Below are 23,646 nucleotides of genomic sequence, written 5' to 3' on the forward strand. Positions count from 1 at the left end.
TGCTTAAACTTCTAGAACAGGGCCCTTTTGTGCTTTTCTATCTAGAGTGGAAAAAAGTGACTTACTTTCAACTCATCGTGCTAGCGTAGCGATCACAAAAAAATGATAAGGGACCATTTTTTTGCTACTTAATACATTAGAAATGTTTCATTCGATGTGAGTAACTTAAGGCGATTTCAGGAGATGTCGCTACCAAGAAAATATTTCTAAGACCTATCTCCTTCACGCGCCAACCTTGTGGAGCATAATCGTGAGAATTGTTTTTGTATGTTTGATCTGTAGTGAACGCACGAGGACAGGAACAAGATAAGTGCCAGTTGTTAACTGAAGTTCATGAGTATTTCCTTGGTTCTGCCTTAAAATTTTATCAACACAGCTCGTGTTAATAACTACGTAAAACTGGTTTTTCAAGCAGCAAACAACTCAAGAAGTAGCATCAACAAGCACTTTACTGAAAGCGAAAGGCAGAAACTGTTCGTTATTGAGAACTCTCAGTCCGTCCCTGAACCAATAGAGCATCAGAGCAGCCGTTCCTCTTGCAGCTTGTCATATGCGCTTCATTGGATTAGAAGTGACAGCTCGACATGTTGCGGATATTTTGAGGGAAAACGATTGAAAGATTCACCTTCACCAAAAATCTGATCTTCGCGTGCTCTAAGACGTCGCAACAGACGCTTAGCAGGTGATTGTAATGTGCACTCCGACAAATTAGTACAGAAAGCGCGGCCGTAAAAAAGAAAAAAAGTAATAAGAAAAGGGACGCCATCAGCCAAAGTTCGATGAGTACTTTCAGCGTATAGGAGGTCCCTCATGAACACAGTGATTCAATGCGGGGGGATTGGTGCAATTAGAAGCTGCAAAATTCATGTATCATATATTTTTTAAGCAATACACAGTAGACGCGTTACAACAGGCGCTCTCTTGAACCTCGTATCCACGTTTACCGCACAAAGTCCCGCAGTCATTGTGGCTGTGGGATTTCACATAGTCACCAGTGCGAATACCTCAACGTAGATGTGTTTATGAACCCCGCCTGTATTTCCTCTACCGAAGGTATTATTTTTCTGTTGCTTTGTTCGCATTGCCTTTATCATGTTTAGGCTTCAGCTGACACTGACAGTAGGGGCCCATTGCATCTCTTGAAGCAACTTTACACGTTGCAATACACGACAGATGTTTAAGAACAATAAAATTGTGTGGTGCCTACTCTTCTGCATTAAAATGGGAGAGCGCTCTGTGCAAGCTAGTACACAGCCGCAACAAATCAACTGCCAGATCCTAAAAGCCATTAGTCCGGGAAAGCGCTTCGTGACGTGTCCGTAGAGGCGAATTAGGCCATCATAAAACCGGACCGTTCTAAAGGCAAGGCGCCAGAGAACTTAGGGCCGAATGACGTGGGGCGTGTTTTGAGAACTGAGCCTGCCTGATATTCAGTGACGGCTTCTGTAGCTTCCACAAAACACTGCCGCAATTTAGTAGAGTAGGTTATAGAATTACTAGTTCTGCGCTCATCTCGATTAATCTACATTCTTCAACAGATGTCACTGACCTTCGGATTCTTGTGCGTAGGATTGAGAAGCCAAAGCGCTATTCGTTTCTGCCACAACCTTTACAGCACTTCCACAACGCGCGCGCGAATATGGCAGCTGGCTTATTCATGCAAATGGGCGGCTTCTCTCAGGCTGTTGTTATTCTGGAGAACTTACCCGAATCTCGGCCCAACTCCATTTCCTTCATTTTGCACCCCGACCACAAGCTCTCTTATTATTTATAATCATGCTCTACTTCCAGGCATATCAAGTTCGCAGTACCATGAAGTAATTAGCACCTCCCACTGCCTCTTACCAAGTTCATGAAGACCAAATATCATGGAAGAGAAGGGGCACATGAGCAGCACGAGCGATGGACTGGATGTTTTCAGCAAATTATCACTCACTCTTTCTTTTTTCGGATTAGGTTAGTGGACCACTTGAGATTTAGGGCAAAATTCTTAAGTTTAGAAGAAAATGCGGATTTATATCTAATATTGTAAGGATAATTGTGCTTTAGCTCTTCAGTTCTCAATTAAGAGTGCCGAAAACAGGAAATCAATTTGTTGCATATATATTTTTTGCTTTTTGTTTGTTTCGTTAATCTTGCAGTTGTAAAATTTTTTATAGAAACAGTCGCTAGATGGTATTCAAGGGTAACGTAGTTTATGGTTTTATACTTTTTGATGCTATGTCGTCTGTACTCACTTAATAATATTTTCGGTGACATCGTCTGGTAACACTTAAATCATTTATTTTAGTAATGAAGAATTAGAGCCTAAGGGGCGGGGGAGAGATGGATGTAAAGCTTCGCTGGTTGCTCTTCCTTAATCCAGGATCCCGTTGGTCTCCGCCGTCGTCTAGACACTCGTCACCAGCATGAGCCCCATGTTCGGGTCGGAGTCGGTCAGGGGTGCTCCCACTGCTCTAGACTAAGCCTAGTAATCCTGGGCAATAAAGGGCTCTTTTCGCAGCCCCAGGCAACGTGGTACGTCGTGGCGTTTCCCCGCTCCCTACGGACTCGTTCATCCGTCTAGTCGGTCACATTGTATGATAAATAACTCTGCTTGGATATGCCTGTTTGCAATTCGCCTGCGCCTGCTCTCTATTGAGGTTGTACTCCCGAGCTTCCTACTTCATGGAAGGCGTGTGACAATAGCGTACGGTGTAATTGCAAATGTCAATTTCATCGCCTTTAAATGCACTGTGCGGTATATAGAAAAGAACACGTACACCTTTACGTCTGCAGAAATCAATTCTAAGAATTTTGCATCTCTGGACAATGTCAGTATTGTTAAAAAATACCGATGACCCAAATCCACCTCACATTTTCACTGCAACGGGACCTGAACTTGGTGACTTCTACTGACTAAAGCTTGCAGTGTTTGTTAGTTATACTTAAGCCATCGGCACGCGGTGCCGTCACGGTGATCAGGGGCCGTATTCCAAAAGGAGCCATTTGAAATGAATATCTATTTTCCATTTCCCTGGGCATGACGTCACCATGACGTCATCATGACGTCACCATGACGGCAGCATCAGACGAATGCAGCCAGCGGCCACTCCCAGAATTGACAAGGCAGCGCGTCTCCGCGTTGGCAATCTTTCAGTAGTCGCTGGACGCACCAGTTCACCACTGACTGCGGTAGTCAGCCGATGGCGAGGTCCGGTCACCATTCAGCCTGTGGTCCGGTTGCTTCCCATGGACAGTGGAAAGCCGCAGCTACGTCACCGAACAAGAGTGACCAACGCTGGAAGGCCAAAGGGATCTGAAATCAAAAATGAATAAAGGCTCCTTCTCTGGCAAGTCAACAGACACGCCCAATTATTTTTACGATGTTAGAGATTGTCGTAAGTGTTTTCCGCGCCTTATCCCGAACGTTTTTTGTAATCTTTAAATTGCGATCAGCCTAGAGCACCGGTGATTTTGACATTTAACGTCGCCTAGTACAGATAACTGCTATAGCTGTCGCCAATGCTTTGAGTCCTTCAGGAATATTTGTTCGCCCAATATAAAGTTCACACACTAGCGAGAATCACACCAGCCTGCCGTTTTTACTTCCGAACCTTCGTCCGGCGCTCTCATCAGTACTGTTGACAGTTCAGTACTGTCGTCGGTACCGGCGACATTATTTAATGAGGTTCTTCAAATCGCTATACCTTGAGCAAAACGATTTCTGCGTTGGATAGCCCCAAATGAGAGCCCCCAAAGCAAAATTCGCTCTAGCCATTTACTCGCATGTTTCGTCACAGTACCTATTTTCTGATGACGATAGCTTTTCCGGGTAGCAATCATTTCAGCGGGAGTTGCAAGTGATTCTCTAGTAGCATTGTGTGGAAGCAGCACTTCAGGTGAAGAGCCCCGGGGAAGTTACATATGCCTTTGTGTTAACCCAACATTGAAATCAATCTTCAAGGTTAAAGAACAATTCTCAGAGTGTTACGTTCAAAGCGACGCGCGTTTTGCCACTTCGATAAAGGTGGCCTCTGAAATACTGCTTCCACAACGTTTCTGAAACGTGCCAACAGGTAATTATCAATTCGAAGTAGTTTGAACGTTGACATTCTTCAATACCGTGACTCGAATATTCAAGATGCCGCTTTTTTGTCTCTGATTGCGTTGCAGTGGAGGGGAATTTTCCAAGCTGGTTTTTAGTCGAATTGCGCAGAAATGGTATGTTTATAATCAGAGATATGATAGCTTTTCCCAGTACTCTTTAAGAAACACAGTGATTAGCTACGACAATCGTAGACGAATGACATGCTTATGTGCATTGTCTTGGCCGACGCCAATATGTGGTGCATTGTGTCCGCCAAAACTATGCTGGATTAAGTCTTGGAACAAAAACAGGAAATTCCATACACGTCATAATTCGATATTAACTGTCCCTGGGGATTCCAACAATTCTTCACAAAACCCCATAGTTCTTGACTTGATACCTCTTCAGACAATATGCGTTTAGTGGCAGATGCTTCTAAGTCTAATGTTTCATTCCACTTGCTGACGAGGCATACATTCTTACTGCGGCCACTTTCCATTAAATGCCAGGTACAGCTTAGGCCATTTCATGCTAAGGTCGTCTCAACCATATCACTGAAAAGCGGTCGTACCTGCATAACTTTCTACTTTACTTTGTCTTTAGTTTGTCTTATCCTTCTACGCGGTACTGGCGACAACGCATTTTTTCGTGCTCTGCTGATGCCCCCGTTTCTTGAGTTATTGCCGGTGGTCATATGCAGCCAAAAACTGCAGACTTCCTTTTTTCAGTCCAAATTGCTGAAAGTGCTCATTTGAAAGAATACTCATTATTTTGTCTCTGGTATTACGAACAGCTACCAATTATGCCATGGTGCGCTTCACAGCAAACAAGGAATTCGACTCATCCATCAGGTATTGAATGAGGTTATGTTTCACCAGCATCGCGAATGGAACCAAAGAAAATTCTGCAGCATCTCGCTCTTTCGCCCATTGAAACGAGTCAAAGAGGCGAATGTTGCAGAACTAGCTTCAAGTTAACATTCTTGACTAGGCGTATACGCCGTAGCACTGCCGTTCTGGTACGGGCAGGCACACTGAGGACTTCCTAGTTAGAAAGGAACACAAGGCTATACGTGTCGCTTCCGCTTGTGAACGTCGACGTGCACAACCTGAGCATGAGCAAGCTGCCTAACTTGCGCAGTATGTGCCAGCTCAGATTATGTAATTACTCAGGCGCAAAGACATGAGAGTCAAAGGTCAAGGTCGGCATTGCGACCAAGCATACCGCAGGGATCAGCGGGCCCCCTCCAGAAAGGAAATCACAGACGCAACATCTTCTAAAGGCAGAAAAGAGTGCTAACGCCTCTCCGCTGTGGGTGAGTCTTGCAGAATTTCGCATACACAAGCCCCAGCGCGGTGCTTAATAGTAAGCGACAGCGACGGGCAGTTTTTATCATTGCATTGCAATTTTCACAGCGTCGGTGACGCAAGCCGCTTTGCAGGAATGTTTTCCTCGTCATCATTTTTTAACCATCAGCAGCATGCTGTCACAGCCGCCGTTAGAATCCAAGTGAGTTTTATTCCCATAGAAAACAAAGGGCAGCGCGTCATTGAGGTCAGGCGCCTGTCAGGTATGTCATCTGGCTTGAAGCAGAAAACAGAGCGTAGGCTGTGACTCACATTGACAATTTCGTAATGGAGTAAGTACGAACCCAAGATGCACCCTTTCCACTACAAAAACCACAGCCACAAATCACTGGTGGGACTTCATTGGTGGGCGCAGCGGTTCTTCTATTTGCGTTGGCGGACATCGGCATGCGGCCGCACGCGCAACGGCCTTGGTTGTTTCACTGATTCGCTTCGAGGCTGGGAGGTCAGTCTGCACCCCTGTCCCAGGGTTTGCATCCCACTCTCCTAAGTGTACACGTCCCAGTGAGCGCTGCCCAACTGACGTGTTACGGTCATCTCGAAGCAGCTTCCATCTCCGTTCGGCCTTGAAGGAGAAAAGCCGATTACCGACGTCTCCTCGCAGGCGCAACACCGAGACATATGTTAGAAACGTCTTATAAAAAGAAAGAAAAATAAAAGTGTCCTGCCCGCACCGCAACACCAAGACAGTGGGCCACCGCGACATACGCTTCCAACCACTCCATTTGGCGCCAGCTTGTTGCGTTCCCGTATAGAGGCCACCAACTCGATGCTGCCAAGGAAAGAGTCGCGTGCAGTTTTTACTTCCTTGATTGCCGCGATTGACGAGGCAAGGTCTCAGGGTTTTACTTCTGGCTGCAAAGGCGCACGACCAGGAAGCATGCGTTATCGCACAGAAACGGCAGCTGCTTTGCTATAAAAACATATTGCGACAGATTAGGTTGCATCAAAGGCGCGGTTTACCGCATTTGGTTACCCTGGGGAAAAGGTAATGTTAGACATATACGTGGCCCAAATGCCCTAATCAAACAGTAATGTAAAAATGTCACGTGAAAGATTCCTCGCCATGAACTGTTCAAGATAGCAACGTGTGCTTTATTTTAAAAGGCCCGTTGTTTTCAAAACACACACGGTTGAATAGCGCTGGAAATTACAGCAGGCGGAGGAAAAACCTTATTCGAGGACAAAACCAAGGCTCCTTGAAAACGGGTGCTCCTTCTTCCTTCTGGAGTGGTTGGTTTCACTCGGGCTCAAGGGAGGACCCACAGTTCTTAGAGGAGTTGAGAGTTGGAGATGGGCGAAAAAAGGAATCAACTGTGTCAGTTCGTTACCCGACTTCTATGAAGTAGGGAACTGCCGTTATCATCAGGGTTGCTTCGAAATGAGACGTGGCGAAGTTGCTTTGTTACCTTTCCCTTTTGTCTCCCCGTGTGACTTTTTACGGATTCCCTCTCTGGACAGAAGTCATTTTGAAGCAGCGCTCCGTGCCAGTACGTGTTCGTGTAGCGCGGGCTGTCTTTCCGTTGTTCCACACAAATTCAGTGCATTGCCAACTAGCCCGACGGAGCACTCTTAGAAGTGGAAGGAAGTGTGAGAGGTGTGTGCATGGTAGCTGTGGCGCTAAGTGTTCTGCGTCCTGGGTTGCCTGAAATTTGTTGCACTGCGGATGAATAGCACTTTGCGTGTTCCTTTGCAGCGGTTTCCCTGTAGGGGTATATGGCGTAGGTGTAATGGATGTACTATCAGGGACAAATCGGGCATACTCCACACGGCGGGAGCCGAAGCAATGGAGAACTGCGGAATTTTGGCGAGCTAAAGCACGAAACATTGAAACGAGCCAAGCGACATGCCTGCTGATAATAAAGGTCACGCGTTTTCACTGTCTCGATCCCAGATGCCGCCTGTATATGGCGTTGCAACGCAGTTTTCCGTTGCTCCGGTTCCCGCCACGTGGAGTATACCTGTTTTGTCCCCGATAGCACATTACCAAGCGAAAGCTCCCGCGTTCAAGCTTTTACCAATCAGAACACTGTCGACGCGAGCCGGTAGCGGGTACTTTTAGGAATGGACCACACGTGCAGCTTGCGAGAGCTTTGCGGTACATATTAAACAGTTCCTGATCAATTCTAAAGATATAGACAGAGATATGAAGGAGATTAAGGTCACCTTCCCAGAAGCTCCGGATTTTAGGAGCAGTCACGTGAAAATTTACACGTCAACAGAGGAGACAAGCAAAAAAAAAATTATCGCACAAATCAAAATATAGCTGAAAACAAAAGAGAACATCTTCAAAGAGTGCTGGAAATTCTATAAACTATTACATAAATAAGACACTCCCAGTAGTTACTAAGCAGAGCGGCACTCGCCAACACCCTTACTCAGAGGGAATGCCAATAAAGTTCACTCATCCGTCGTGCTCCTTCGTATCATCAAAATCGGTCTGGCTCAAGTGGGACTTTTAAGGCGTTTTCTAGCTTTGGCAACAAAGCGCACATATCTTGTCAGCCTTTCATAAAACAACCAACCCCTGCGTTGGTGAACAAAGAAACTAAAATGGAGCAGTAGTGTGGGAAACTTTGTCGGGTTAGTTATGATTGTACTTCGAGATGGTTTGATTTTCGTTCAGTCATAATCTCTGAAACCCAGTTAATGACGATGACGATGATGATGATGATGATGATGTCCTCAGGCTTAATGGCACATACCCATGGCGGGGGATTGGCTAGGGTGCATAGTGCTTACCACGGAAATTTTTCCTTTTCTTTTCTCCACAGTGCACAGCAGGAATGTTCCACATAAATTCTGTTTTCGAAAACATTCGATGAGAATGTTTGAGGAGAAACGTGACGTAAAAAGTCATCATTGTTTATTCTGCTTTCCTTCAGCCTCTTTTCTTTTGGTTACGAATGACACGTGTGGGACATGCATCTTTCTAGTGGAATGCCAAATGGGCCCTCAGGGCGGAATGCGATGACAATGGCAGTGATGACTGCTACATGATGACAGAACTACCCAGAAGAAGACGATGAAGGGGAAGGCACGCACAATGAGGCTGGACAACGGCAGTTTTTAGTCCAGGCTTGTTGTTAATGTCTGCGTGTTATCCGTCCATTTGACTGAATTACTCATCAAGTATGCATCAACTAGCTCACATTTCGACTCTCCTGCATGATTACCGCAGCTAGGACACAAAAGTAGAGATCGGAACATCGAGTCTGGGCACCCAGGAAAAATTGCAGCGAATAACCTCGTTATTCTAATTTTCCGCGCCCGTAGTGCGTGACGCCCTAGTCACTTACGTCGCTAAATGGAAGACACAACAAGGTCACTCCGGGAGTTCTTCCCTGCTTGAATTTTCGCTGCAACTATCTCTTCCTCGCTAACTTGGGCAGGATTACGCATAAACTGTTACAATGATGTTTTATCAATAACACAGTATTGCAGCCTGGCGTGTAGAAAGAGGGCGCATCGCCATCACCGCCAACCATCACGAATAGTTAGGCTATGCGAAACAAGGGAACAATGGCCTTGAGCTTTCTGTTGCACAAGAGGCGAGCTCAGGGAAGCGAGACACCATTGTCGCCGTATGAAGCACCCCATAGCACGTGCGACTCCGTCGCAGGGGACAGTCTGGTGCCCCCGGCCTCGACACCGCAATTAACGGTGGCCGTGTGGACGGCCAGCCTCTTTCCTGGATTGTCCCGGCGTCTGGTTTTCCACGCACTCCACCGTGCGTGCCCGCACGGCATTTCCTGCGAACGCAGAGGCGCCAAAATTAGCGTCCTCATCTGTGGGCGGAGCTTATGTGCACACACATATGTGCGTGGCGTGATAAACGCGCCAGCTTTGCGTCACGAGTGCAAATGACTCACGGGGGAAATATAAACATACCCTTCGGGGTTGCACGAAACGCCAGAGAGGCCAAGGTATGCCGGAGGACTGCCGGCAATTAGTCTTCTACGCCTCTGTTTTTTTTTTTCCTCGATATCCACGCCTTCTGCGACAGGCTTTTGTCGCCGTTGCACAACACATACTTGCAATTTTGTGCGTGATGCTTCTTCCTTTCGCAAGTTCACCGATGGCTGAAGTGTGGATATGACTTGCACCGGCAGGTTTACTCACGCGCATGTGTTTCTCTAAGAAGCACCTACTCCCTGATTACAGGCAGCCCAGAGAAAGAATTCGACTGAGCGTCTCGTGACCATTCAGGCAAATCCGGCGCCTAGGCCGTGCTAGTCTGACCACTTTCCTGTGTCTCATCTCCCACCGCTACTGTGATGCTAAATGAACTGTTTTCGGAACGACTTGCCTAATCTGTGGGAAATACAAATATGACGGCGCATAGAGGCGAAGCGACTATTAGTGGCAGCTAGATGTCTTAAAGTCTATTTGGTGTTGTTATGGGTCTCTTGCACAGAGCGTGAATGATTAGAGTATAGTTTGCTTATTTGCCTCTGCATGAACCGTGAACTTTTTGGCCTCCGAGCACTCACGTGTGAAAGCGCTTCCTGTTTCGTAATAGTTTACAATTGAAGCTAAGATTCCTACGTTCGAATATTACACTCGCAGGTGATATAGAAGAAAAGGTTACCGATATTCGTACAGTCAGTTGTCTTCTGCTCTTGTTTTCCTTTGCCACTCTTGCCTTATCCTTAGCCTTCACATGGACATTTGCATGTTTAAAACTTTGTTGTATGCATCAAAGCTTGGTGAGCGAAATCTTTTACAGCGCATCATTCATGGAGTACTCCCGATGTTGTTGCGTCGACACTTCAATTGTCAGTTGGCTACGGCCGCCAGTAGTGGAAAGTGGTATCAATGAGTTAATCTCATTTTACTTAACTTGGCACTACTGCCATTAAGTCAAGCACTCTATGTACCCTTCACGACATATTTCCGTGCGTGACAGCTTTATAGGCCATGTTATTAGCTGCTCACAGCGGCAAACATCAACAACAAATTCAAACGCCACACCATCTCACCGGAGTGAGAACCGGCGACAGCATTATCACCCGAACCTCAGCGGCAATTAAAAATACCGATGGGAAATAAACGATTCCACATCGCGTCCTTCGCCACCCACTTTGTCTCTATCCTTCGAGACCTTGATCAGCTCGACGTTATACACACATCGGCGGCGTTATACACAAGCAGAGCCTCGCCTCCGAAGACACATTCATTTCTGCCGATTCGAGGCTTTCAACGCTAAATGCCTCGACCACTGCAGGCTTGTACGATTCGTGGCCGGTGTATATCAATGTGGGCTGACCTCAAAGCTAGAAGGCGGTCGTGCCAGGAGCCCTGTTTCCGTGTGGCCGGTGCCCCGGCACCGTCGTGCACAGCTGTGATTACACAGGAGGCTGAACGGGGCGCTGGGCGCCGCATATACCGTATTTCTACGTATAAAGCAACATGCGTATTTGCCGGAAAGTCGCGGACAGGTGGCCCGAAGGCGTGGGCACTTGCCAAAACAAGTTCACTCCGTGCTCAGGGGGGTGCATTTAGAGAATAAAAAAAGGATAAGGCTTAATCGACCTTACTGGTAACATTACTGCAGTATTCATTAATCGCTGCTGGAAGCTCGGATCCTGGGAATTACCTTGAAGCAAATATCATGAACGTAATGTTGCTATACTCAAACACGTGGGGAAATGTATATGTAGACACACATCCCGTGTCTCAGGGAAGCTAATACTGCTTTTGTCTTTCACATAAGGGACTGTTGATAGATATTCACCCTTGTGTTCTTCGACTCTTCCCTTCTTAATAGTTAGCTTGCTTCTTTATTTAATTTTTTTTCCAAAGAAAAATCGGTATTTCGATTTCGTGTCTTCGATCTGAGCATTCCCTCGCAAATCGGATCTCTGTTTTTGACACAGCGCTCAAATAAACCAAGACTAAATACAGCCTGTCCCTGCTCCTTTCACTGTCCACGTGTCCAACGACTTTTTTTTAAGCAGAGAGAATCTAGGGTGCGGTTTTTACAGGAATGTGGACGCGCCCCTTTTAGCTGCGTGAATGCGATACCTACTTTCGAAATGTGCATCTTGGTGCGTTTTATGGGCGCGGGCGTATCAGAGCGTGGAATTCAGCTTAATCGATTAACTCAGCAATGGGCGCCGATAGTGCGGATCGATATTGACAAGCCGGTCAATACCACGGGCGTGGTTGCCTTCAGATTGAGAGGCGCGTTCAAATCGAGGAGCAAATAATGAAGACTACCGAATCGCAGCCAGTAGCATGCAGGAGCGCCAAATGTTTGATCAAGACTTCCCATCTCGACTCTTTATTATTCTTAAGGCTTTCGCAATCTAGCGCTGTGTGATGATGTTCAGCGAGGTCAGCAAGCAACTTGAAATGTATGCCTTGAACCCTAAAGGATCGACCGGTCGGTAAAATGTTTACAAGTCACGATTCTCGGTCAAGCAACGTCTCGTGCATTCATTGTCACGACTTCCAGCCCGACTGCAGTCACTGTCTCATAATTCTTGGCGTTTGTTGCTGATAAATGAGGTTGTCTTGATTGGGCATTGAAGCATATCATGTCAAGGCTGCACGTGCAGCAAGTCTACCTTTGGCAGTGATTAGCTCTATTGTTTCACTGTTCGTGTCGCAACATTTAAACGCCAAATAAATAACAGTGCTTCCTCCCGCTTAACTAAAAAAAAAACTTACCAAATTCACTGTGCTTCATGTGTCACGAATTCCCTATCATTTCTGGTTGTGCAGCAGTGGCGGCTATGTGGTTATGGTGCTCGGTCACTGACCCTAAGGAAGTGGGTTCAATCGCGTACTGTGCGATGTTAGTGCACGTTAAAGAACCCCAGGTGGTCGATATTGTCCGCAGCCCTCCACTAAAGCCTCTTTTAGAGCCTGAGACGCTTTGAGACGTTAAACCCTATAAAATCATAAATCCGATCGGTTTCTGGTTATAATTGGAGCTTGGAACCATGCTTTCAGCCTGAATTATGAGTCTAGAATTTCAGTGTTCTTTTGCATTGACTGTCTTATCTCTATATCCGTTTGTACTTTTCGTGTTGTTGCTAAGGCTAGCGGTCAACCAAACAGAAGAGAGCAGAATATGGGGTAGAAAAAATATCAAATCAAATTTGACTTTGTATGAAGCTAGTCGGTGGCCTGAAATAGACAGTGGCTACATTGACCGACTGGACGGAAATAATAGCCAAGAGAAATGGTGCTGAACCTTACAGCCATTGCAAGCAGTATTAACTAGAATTTATTAATTAGTTTAACTCCTGTGATCATTGAGGTTACTTTTCTGCATCGTCTAAGCAAATGGTTGGCGTTCATTTCTCGCTTAATCTTGGCATCCAGCCTGCGAAACCGCTCGGCAGATGGGAAGCCAAGAAATGTTTTTGATCGCCGTATGATTAATGAAAAGCAAGCGATCGTTGGCACGCGAGAGGCACTGACTAATCGCCATTGCCCCTTTTCTGATCTTCTTGCCACACTGCGTCACGAGCCGACAATTTCAGCGCTTGGTTAAACCCGGCGCCGTTAGGCTTAAGCGCAGCTAGTCATAAACGCAACCTATCCATAACGACCCCTGCGATACGGTGCTGCGATTAACACGACCGCGCCTCGAGATGCGTCCGATAACGGCTCACCTCTATACACGGAGTTCCTTTCTGAGCTTGCGAAACCCGCGGACCGACAGCCCGTGGCAATCGCACCACGTAGCGTGACGTATCTAGGGCCTGCGTCGAGAGAAACGAAAAAGAGGGATGGGGAGAGGCGCCAATCAAGCGCACTGATTGGCTGTTTCACCGTCGGAAAGGAAAAGCCGTACTGCTTCGGATAATCACCCCGGCGTTTCCCCAGGCTTTTTCTTTGTCAATTTTTTCCTGGAACCATAACCAGGCGTGTGGAAATTAAAAGAAACAAAGAGAAAACTGGAGTAAGTTGCAATGGAAGGAGGGTAGCTCGAACACGCTCGCACGTGTGTGTGCGTGCGTGCGTGTACAACGGGCGTTCGTGCGGGTATGCATGTGCACTGGTCTTTTCGGAGCACAGCGTTGGTATAAACGCTAGAAGGGCGACCTTGCGGCTAAGCGAACGGCACTTGGCGAAAGGCGAGGAGTCAGGTCTCGGTCTTTGCTCGGGGCTGCGCCAAACGACGCGGAGGAAAAAACAGAGACAGCGGGGCGAAACAAACTTCCAGCGAGAGTGAAAATTAAACGAGCAAAAAAAAAAAAAACGCAGATAGAGGCGCGCGCGCGTGAGGCGACGAAGATTTCGTGCCGTAGCCGCGCCCCCCCTCGAGCATGGAACCCCCCCTCCTCGGTACACCTTATAAATATCGCGAGACGAGGCTCGTCCGGGGGAAAATTGGTTGATACTTCTTTTCTTCTTCCGACACTCGTGTACAAAGTGGCTGAGCGAGGAGTACGCGGCGCCACGCGCTGCCACCGTCACCACCTCCGGTTTCGTGGCTGACGACAGTTGGCGAAGAGGGAGGCTGTTTCGTCTCGGGTTACGTTCGCCGCTACTCGTCTTGCGGGACATCTTCAGCTGCCATGGACAAGGTAAGGTGGGCTCTCCTTTCTTGGCACAGCGTCGGCCGCACCCTTGGGCGGAGCTGGTAGTTACGTCTTGAAGCTAGTGCTGGTGTTGGCGTTGCCAGTGACATGTTTAAAAAACATTAATTATAACTGCGACTTCATACAAGCGGGTTAAGTACTGGTATAGCACAATTTATTGTTCGGTATTCGCGCTTTTTAGTTTTTTCTTAAGTGCGTGAATCTTTACTTCATGTTAGAACACCTTGTTTCGTCTTTGCTTGCTGGCTTTTCATAAATACACTAAGACTGGATACTCAATCTAAAGGTGAACTTTTCGTGGCATACCTATTCCGTGCATGCTTCGTTCCTGAAAGGGCAATGTGCCCGCAATTCAGCACCTTTTCATAAATTTCTGCTGCGGTCCACATGGGAACGTTCGATTCACATTATATTGAAACGAAGCTACACTTACCTCGTTCTTTATGAGTCGAGTGGTATGAAGAGGGTGGTGTTGAAACAGGCAAAAGTTTACTTAAAGAGAGGCCTTGAGTAACACAGTTCAGCCATTCTGTGGTGGTTTTCGAAGCTCCTACCTCGCTAAAAATCTGGAGCTCCATTATTCTATGCAGCAAGCTAGTGTCGTAAGTCATTTATGACATTAAAGGCACTGCCCTAAGAATTTTTCTTCCAGGTACTTCCTGGCTTTACTCATGAGTTGGTTCGGCGTATTAGGATCTCTGGTAGTTCTTTTATATAGAATACTTAAACCTTGTTATGATAGAGCGCGAATGTTGCACATTTTGTGTCGTTACCTAATTATAAATAAATTTATCTTGTACGAAACGTAGCGACATAATAACTTTGCGAAAGGTATGGTAGATTGACAGACCTAAGTTGTTCCTTTTACCGACACTGTTGAAGAGCCGTTAGCACCTCGTACACCACTGGGCATGAATATTTTTCATTACTTTTTTATCATTTTTAAAATCGTGGTTTATTTGCGACCATATGTTTTCCGTTTTTGCGCGTTGGTAATACAATCGTGAAAGTGCCTGGCAGACGTTTTCACCCGTCTTAATGATTAACAGACAGTTACAGCACAAGACTGGCGTTTTTTTTTCTTGATAGTTCCCTTTCGAGGACCATAAGTTTTAAATTAGGGCTCATTCGCTATTTTGTTCAGGACTACGACTGTGCACGAATTCTAAAAAAAAAACATTTGCAGGTAACACCTCCGCATTAAATTATTTGAAATTGAGTGATCTTTCAGACAACAATTCTTGCTCTGGCTGTCGCACGTATTTGACATGAGGCAAAGTGATTGATGCTATTTTTTAGGAGCCTCCTGTCACATTCCCCTAATTGCTCATTATAAATTGATTTTAGGACGACGGGAAGCTGTGATGCGTGCAGCAAGATCATGTTTATTAACTGGTTCTCCGAAAACTTGCCGCTTAGTATCGAAAGTTGCACAGAAGTTGTTGCACTAAACTGGTTCCTGCCAGTTTCTTATATACTTTTTTTGGAAATGAAATTAGGTAGATGTTATTAAGATAACATATCTCAACGTAATGGAATGCGGTTGTCATTTCGGACAGATAGAACCAAAACGAAGCAGGTGTAGTATTTTAAAACGGTGCCACCAAGCACGTATTCATGGCCTTTACGTGAGTACCGATCATTTCCCGAAATGCTGTCCTTATCTACTGACGAGGTCTTAAGACCAACGGCAGAAATACTGTCCGCGTTTTTAAGCCGTAGGAACAATTAATGGTAGGAAACCCTGCGCTTTCGTGCGGCCTTAAGCACTCTCTGTGCACGAGGGCTATGATTTTTTTTCCGTATTACTATCGTAAAAATGTTGCTTAATTCTGTTTTTTTCGCTAACGAGAACTGCTTACGCGCTCGGTCCTGTGTTAATGTAGACATAGTCTGAACGCACCTATTATTAGTTCTTCGGGAGCAAATCAGATGTTCCTGTTTTAATGAAACTTGCGCAGTAAGCTGTTGTTCTAAACTTCAAAACACATTCCGCCTTTTTCAGAGCGTAGCAACAGTCTTGTTGGCAGTGCTGTCGACTACACAAGCGTACGTCATACAGCATGTGGACCCTTATCATCCAGTGGCACCCGGCAAGGTGTTCGTCCCTTATCCAGCCTACGTTGGACACATCCCCTTCGGACATCATCCCCACGTCCTGCAGCCGCCGGTGTTTGTTATAGCGCACGCGCCTCCTCACGGCGGGAAACCCTTGGTCCCAGGTTCGATTCCCGGCCATCACCCTAATCACGTACCGGGCTACCCGCCATATTTTCCTGGGGTCCCGGGTGGGATTCCTGATGGCGGACCGGGCATAAGCATCCCGCCTCCTCCGGAACCGAAACCGAACGGGATTCCACTACCAGGTGGCGTGCCGAGCTCTCCAGGTCCCGAATGCAGACTCTGTGGAGGTCGTGGCGGCGCAGCTCCACCTGTGCCAGATGAAGGGGGTCGAGGGGACGAGGAGCCCACACCGGGAGAGACTCCGAGAGCTGGCGAACCTCCCCAGGTGGGCGGTGAGCCGAAGCCCGAGGTGCCAGCCCCCGAGGAGCCAAAGCCGGAAGAGCCAAAACCGGAAGAACCAGCACCGGAAGAGCCGAAGCCAGAAGAACCTGCACCAGAAGAGCCAAAGCCGGAAGAACCAGCACCGGAAGAGCCAAAGCCAGAAGAACCAGCACCGGAAGAGCCAAAGCCGGAAGAACAGCCTACGCAAGAGAGAGAGGAGCCAAAGCCAGAGGAAGATAAGTCGAGCGAGGAAGAAGATGCTGCCCCATCAACCGAAGAGCCTTCTTCTGCGCGCCTTCAGCTGCCGAAAAAAGGTGGTACCTCCGTTAGCTAGCTCAGAATGTAGCGTTTTATATGCTGCGGTCAGCGCGCAGGACGTGCGTACGGACTTCTCGTATTGGTGCGAGCACGCATGACTCAGATCTTAAGGGCATCTTGTAAGCTTGGAAGGCCCTGAGGTATGGCCAAAAAGCGGGTATGTATGTACCTGAAATACCGAAGGCTGTCGAAGTGATATTTAGAGTGAGAACTTCGTTGGGCATTAAAATTATGACGCTAGAATAAAAGCGGAGTTCAAGCCAGTCGTTTGTGATTCCTGTGTGCGTTCTAACTAAGAGCGTTCTAAGTCCCTCTTCCCTGCAACCTGTTCCTGGACCCTTAAATACGTTTTCACTCCCGAGCATGCCCCTCCACCCCCTTTTTTTCTCTTTCAGTGGTGATGCCAGCCGTGCATATCAGCACTGGCATGCAGTCGACTTAACGTTTCCGTTACAATAATATCCATGCCATTCCTTTTTCATGTCACTTAGTTCATAAGTTCCCGTAAAAATTACAATAGGAAGGGTGTCAGGCAAGGAGACAAGAACTCGCACATGATATTCACCGCCTGTTCACAGGAGGTGTTCCGAGGCCTCGATTGGATACAGTTGGAGATAACAGTTAATCGAGAATAACTAAGTAATCTGTGATTCGCTCATGACATTGCCTTTCTAAGTCACTCAGGAGATGAGCTGCAAAGCATGATCAATGAATTGGACAGGCAGAGCAGAACGGTAGGTCCCAAAATTGACATGCAGACAACCAAAGTAATGTTGAACAGTCTCGCGAGGGAGCAACAGTTCACAACTGGCAACAAGGTGCTCGAAGGGGTAAGGAAATGCTTATACTTAGGGCAGGCAGCGGCCGCTGATCCGGATCATGAGAGGGAAATAACTAGAAATATAAAAATGGGGTGGAGCGCATATGGAAGGCTCTCTGAGATCATGAGTGGGAGTTTACCAATATCTCTCAAGAGAAAAGTACACAACAGCTGTATCTTACCGGCACTCACCTGCGGGGCAGAAACGTGGGGGATATCGAAAAGGGTTCAGCTTAAGTTAAGAACAACGCAGCGAGCTATGGAAAGGAAAATGATAGGCGTAACGTTACGAGGCTTTGAAGCAGGGACAGTGGGTGAGGGAACAAACGCGGGTTAGACATAACAGTCGAAACCGAGAGGAAAGTTCTGTGGGATACGGTGGCCGCAGCTGTCAAAGGACAGCGATAATTGGAGAGTCACGGGAGAAGCCTTTGCCCTTCAGTGGGCATAGTCAGGCTGATGATGATGATAGCACACGCATGATCGTTAGTGGTTTGTTTCTTTCCTTATCTCTTCTTTGCTAAACATCCTGCGCTTCTGCCGAGGAGGCTTATTTGGTACAAAATTTTAAAAATGAACTGAGGGAGTTATGTTTCTATTTAGTCGAAATAAAGCAGTACGCAGTTGCACAGACCAGGCCATTTCGCTACATGCAGTAACATAAAGTGCTGTAACTACTCACGATTTGAAGTTGTTTAAGAGGTCCTGTAATCTGAGAAAATAATACCAGCCACTGTTTTTTGTTTCCACATTCATCAAGGCAGAGGTAATGGTACAAGCAAACTTAAGGAGAAAATTATTGTTATTCCAGAAAGGTGTTGCGTCTTGTGATTCCCACAGTTTCGCATTTCAACATAGAACTACAGTATTTTACAATATCGAAGAATGACCGGGGTAGTGACACAAGAACGAACCTTAGGTGAAACTTATTATAGTTCTAGGAAGCTAAAGTGTCTCGTAATTCCATTCATATGGTATTTTAGGATAGAATTTGAACGGCTAAGCACAGAGTAGAAATGAAGCGGCAATATTCAAGGGACGAACCGAGCAGTTAACCGATTTTCCTGCTGCATGTATCGAGCGTTACTAAATTACAAGCAAAGCGTACACCCTGCTGCGTCTCGGAAGTAAGTGCATTCAAACATTGTCCTTGAGCTGAGCTGCTCTTTCCAAAGCAAGAAACAGGCAGTAGCCCAAGCACCGATAAGGTGTAGACTCTTAGGGTGCTGCATAAGGGCAGATTAGCGATAATTGCTGTGCGCAAAGCTCGAAGACCTTATGACGTAACAGAATTTCCTGTGATTTCTCTTGTGGCGCAAGCGAAAGCCGTTATCTAACAGGTCTAGCCCATTATATATATGCGGCCATAGAAAAGTCACTTTTTTAAGTTTTTTAACACAAAACGTATGCAAATGGCGCTCGCGAATGGAATCCATCACAAAGTTGGTGCTGGAGCACTGTTCGTGGTCATATCGATGCCTGAATGTTGGCACCTGCAGCAGGCATGGTATGGAAAATGAAACAGCTCGAGGCATGGCACGTCCGGTAGGGTGTTTTTCGTTTCGGCCTGTTTTCTTTTCCTGCATTTAACGAGGACTCCATTAAGAAGCGTTGCAGATAAAATATCTTTTGGCGTTGCATTTTAAAGTGCACTTGTACATTCATCACCAAGGTTTTGCCTCAGCGTAAAAGTTGCACAGGATCTCCTTCAGCATAAATTAAAGCATGAGCGTGACAAAGAAGCATAGGAGAAAGTAAAAAGCAGCTAATATTCATGACCAACCATAGCAATTTGCTTCATAGCGAGAATGCAGAGTTACTAAGTTCCTGAGACCACTTTCAAATTCCTGTTCAAATTTCGGTGCGGCTCATTGCAAGACGGTCACAACACTGATACGTCAAACGGAATAAAGTGCTTATTCTTATAAATATTTGCACAGCTAGTCTACAAGAACACAAAAATAGAGTGCACATTGCAAGGTAAAGATCACTGAACAGCATATTACAGTGATACAACAAGCAAAATGTACTTAGGCAGATCAGAATTTATGAATGTGCACACATACAGACGAATAAATTTTGATTTGGTTTGATTGAACGCCTTCATTGAATAACAACCGCAACATGTCAATCTTACATTCACAGTTAAGATCACAAGGGAAGGAAAACCTAAATATGAATTCGGCATGGGAGAGCCGCCATTCCCTCGGTCATTTTTGTTGGAATGTCCAGAAATGCTTGGAAACTGATTTTTTTTATAATATCTACAGCATATGGGTCTGATGTGTTAATTTATACATGCTTAACATCGTAGCGGATGAACGGTAAAAAGTTGGGGGATCACAGTGTGAGTAGTCACTCCGATTTCTAATGGTTTTCTGCAGGTGATCCAATACGACACAAAAAACGAGCTCCATAAAAAAAAAACTGCCCTGAATAAATCAGCGAGTCGCGATGTACAGTATTTGTCAAAAGTAACCAGGCTGCATGGTTTGCTTCTCGTTTGTATAGTAGAACCTTTACAGCTTTCCCCAAGGTCGAAAAGTTCTTTGAAGGTGAGGACAGGGGTTCTCCTTACCATACAGAGATTCAGAGCTTGAGGGCTGACATAATAGTTTAAATAAACGACTGAAAAGCAAAACCATGCAGCCTGGTTACTTTTGACAAAGACTGTACGTTTTGTTTAAGGAAAGGATAAATGAACATAATGCTGATCGGTGAAATAGTTCAATCACCTGGGCATGGCAAAGGTGCTCTGCTACAGTCGAGTAGCGGTAGGGGCACGTGTGGAGTTATAAATGTCGCAGAGTTTTACACTACATGCTCTAGCACTACCACAGTGTGCGCGAAATCCACGCACTAAGAGCTCCAAACGCAGAAAAGCCGATGGTTTCTGCGCCCCCAGAAGTGGCTGCAAAAAGCCAGTCTTTCCTTTTGAAGCGCGCGCGCAGGGGCTCGGCGAGTGTCTGCAACGGGTGCTTGTCCCCGTTGGCTCTTGCAGCGACATCTGTCGGAAAACGTCGGAAAGTTGCCGCCACTGCACAGGCGGCAGCTGCTCGCAGGAAGCCGGGGGCCCTTCCGCGTCCGTTGCGTGTCGTGCCTGTGCTCAACTTCCACCGCGGACTTCCGTACATCCAGCCCGTGCTGGCGTCCCCCGCGCACTTCGAGAAGCGAAAGCTCACCCTACCGCAGCGCGAGGGTCGCTACTCCGTGGGCTACCTTGTGCCTGCCTACGGACCGTTCGTTCCGTTTCCCGCGGGAGTCATCCAGAAGCCAGTGCGCGCGCTCGTCAGGCTACACGGATGAGTAATAAAGTGGATGTGTGCGTGGTGTACTGGCAGTCTTTCTTGACGTCACACAGCATGGGTAAAGCGTAAATAACCCTTAAGTGGAATGGGACTATCTGGCGTCGTTTGTAACGCAGCATTAAGCCATAAACGGCACAAGACTTGCAAACGTCGCGAAAAAACTCATTGTGGCAAATGTTATTCAATTAGACACAAAAGATTTTTATCTAAAATAAATGTAATGCACTTTCATTTGTGCCAGTGCAAACATACCCTAAAAAACGAACATTAGTGTAATGCCACGGATTAAAAGTGTCGGCTTTCTGTCACGTTTTTAGTCTTCGGTCTGTGGATCTCTTGAGCACGCTGAAAAGCAGTGCAAAGGATTGATCACCGAAAGTAGTTTCGCATATTAGGTTGGCTTCTATCGCAGTGACACGGTGCTCAGCTTTTAAAGCGTTGAATGTAACTAGCTTTAGATTGTTAGTGACGCATTTTTTCTTGTGCGCACCGTGAAAGAGACTTTGTAATCAAGAAATGCATTAGACGGCTGTTAAGTTGCGTTTTGCCTTCTCGTTGAAAGTTGCGCTGGAAAACTACAGCGCTGTCAGCAAGCCCGTCTAGTATTAACGAAGCCACGAGCGGAAAGTGGCTGGCGAGTTCGAGCTCTATGGCAATTTAAGAACCAAGAGCAAAGCAGTGAAAGGGTGCACAAAATATTGCTAAAGTTTGCTAGGGAGCAGGCCAGACCTTTGCCTATTTGGTGCAAATTCATAACGGTAAAAAGCAGCGCAAACTCGATGAGACACATAGAAATAATACACTACACGCGCTGATTCGCAACTAAGGATTTCATGAAAAGGCTTAGGTACAGAACCAGCTTGCCATCCTTTTGTGCCTACATTCAGAGCACGTATAATGAACAACTAAATCTCGCTTTGTATATACCCGTCTTTCATGTCCTGCAGTAATGTGAGATAAGTCAGCACGATAGTTTAACCACGAGAACACAAATTAGTGAGACATGTTTTAGCTCCCTACAGTAAACGGAGAGCAAAACGGCAGACTATGCTGTTGGATGTACTGAAGATGCTAAGTGGATTAAATCTGATTTTTTCAAGTGGAGGACTGCGGAAGGTAGGGCTTTCTTTTTTTTAGCTTTTAATGCGCGAGTAAAGTACGGAGTCTGCCAGCTATACATGTCCAAGCAGATCAGTTATTTGGTAAGGACTACGGGGATCGCGTGCCCAGCACCAGCTGTGAGCATGTGCTCTCATCCCGATAGTGTAGATCCTATCAGTGCACAAAGAATGCGGCAGCATAAAAAAAATGCAGGCAAATTCGTGGAGCAACAGTCAAGTCAAGGTCAAGGCGGCAGTAACGGACGGAGCGGGGCAGACCCGTGTATAATGTCATATCTCAGTGGCAAAAAAACAAAAACAAATATGAAAGCTTGCATAATTTCCCCGCTCAGGCGCAAGAAATGAAGAAAAAAAAACCATCAGAAATGCTTGTGTCTTCGAAATCGGACTCGAAGGCAATTTGAAGGCCTTAAGACGAGCCGGTAGGAGTGTTTGCTCAGCTCGAAACCTGTCGAAGCACTGTCGAAGGCAGACAGCAGCGTGTCCCTGATAGAGATCAAACTGAAAATAAACATGGTGTTTGCGCGCGCGGGTGATGTACAGCGCCCACATGAGAGGATTGTCGCCGGAAATCGTTTGCGTATGGCCTCAAATGAAAAGAAGCATAAAAGCCGCAATTCCTCAACGAAGAGAGTGGAGAAATTTTGCGGAGAAACCTGCATCACAAGGGAATGCAAAAAGGTCACCTTGTTCAAAATGCATCTTAGGCGGCAATGACCGATGATGCCATTAAACGAGTGGCCGCGTTTAACTGCTTTTCCATTTTGAGTCGGATACACTGAAACCGCACTGGAGGAAGGTAGAAAACGTAGGCTTGAGCCGAAGTAGGCTGTTCTCTGCGGAGAGCAGACGTGTTTAAGCTTGCCAATTCGGCAAATCACAAAGCGGCAACGGGCATCCTACGTCACGATCACCTTACACGTGTAAAGCAGCTTTTACATAATCTGCTGGAAACTTGGCCTCATGCGTAATTCACACAACCGGTTTGGAAGACAGCCTTCTGCGAGGAGATAAGAAAGAGTCCGACTAAAACACCCTTTACCCGGCGCCTCAGGGAAGCCCGCCGCTTAAATGTTAAAAATAGGCTTTTTGAGGTACAAAGGCGGCTTCTGCAGGATAGTAATACCAGTTTTGGAGGACATCACAATACAGGTGGACCTCAGTTAATAAGCTGGTTACTTGATTTCTGATAGTTAACTTTTTAACCATTGCATTTATGCACCTGGTTGCCGTCTGAGGTTCGTAGCTAGTAGGTTATGCGCGCCTCAGTGTCACCTCACTCTGGCTCTGCAGAAGTCTGGAGAGTTTCGTGATTCACGTTGATATTCCCAGACCTGTTACCTAGAGACGAGGGGCGTATGAATAGCAGTTTTGTTAATAATTAATCGAAAACGACTACTGGAGCTTCGCCACCTAACTGAATACGATTGTGGTAGCTAGAAACCGAATTGAATATAGAAATGAATACATTTACGATTATACGGAGAAGTAGCAAATATTAGAGAAAAACCATTAATATGGTGAAAGAAAGCAATGCTGGTGGATGCACTGCAGTACGGGACCATAATTTACACAGT

General features: G+C 46.3%; 1 protein-coding gene across 1 annotated transcript; it reads left to right on the forward strand.

Annotated features, from left to right (window-relative positions):
• Positions 1–13,502: 13,502 nt before the first annotated feature.
• Positions 13,503–20,946, forward strand: LOC149359677 (uncharacterized). Its single transcript, XM_089571809.1, has 3 exons — positions 13,503–13,982; positions 16,003–16,816; positions 20,642–20,946. The coding sequence occupies exons 1-3, from the start codon at positions 13,974–13,976 to the stop codon at positions 20,944–20,946; spliced, it is 1,128 nt and encodes a 375-aa protein (XP_089427935.1). The 5' UTR covers positions 13,503–13,973.
• Positions 20,947–23,646: the final 2,700 nt, after the last annotated feature.

Source organism: Amblyomma mixtum, chromosome 2 (genome assembly GCF_055824585.1).
Source record: "Amblyomma mixtum isolate Tamu chromosome 2, ASM5582458v1, whole genome shotgun sequence".
Taxonomy (NCBI): Eukaryota; Metazoa; Arthropoda; class Arachnida; order Ixodida; family Ixodidae; genus Amblyomma; species Amblyomma mixtum.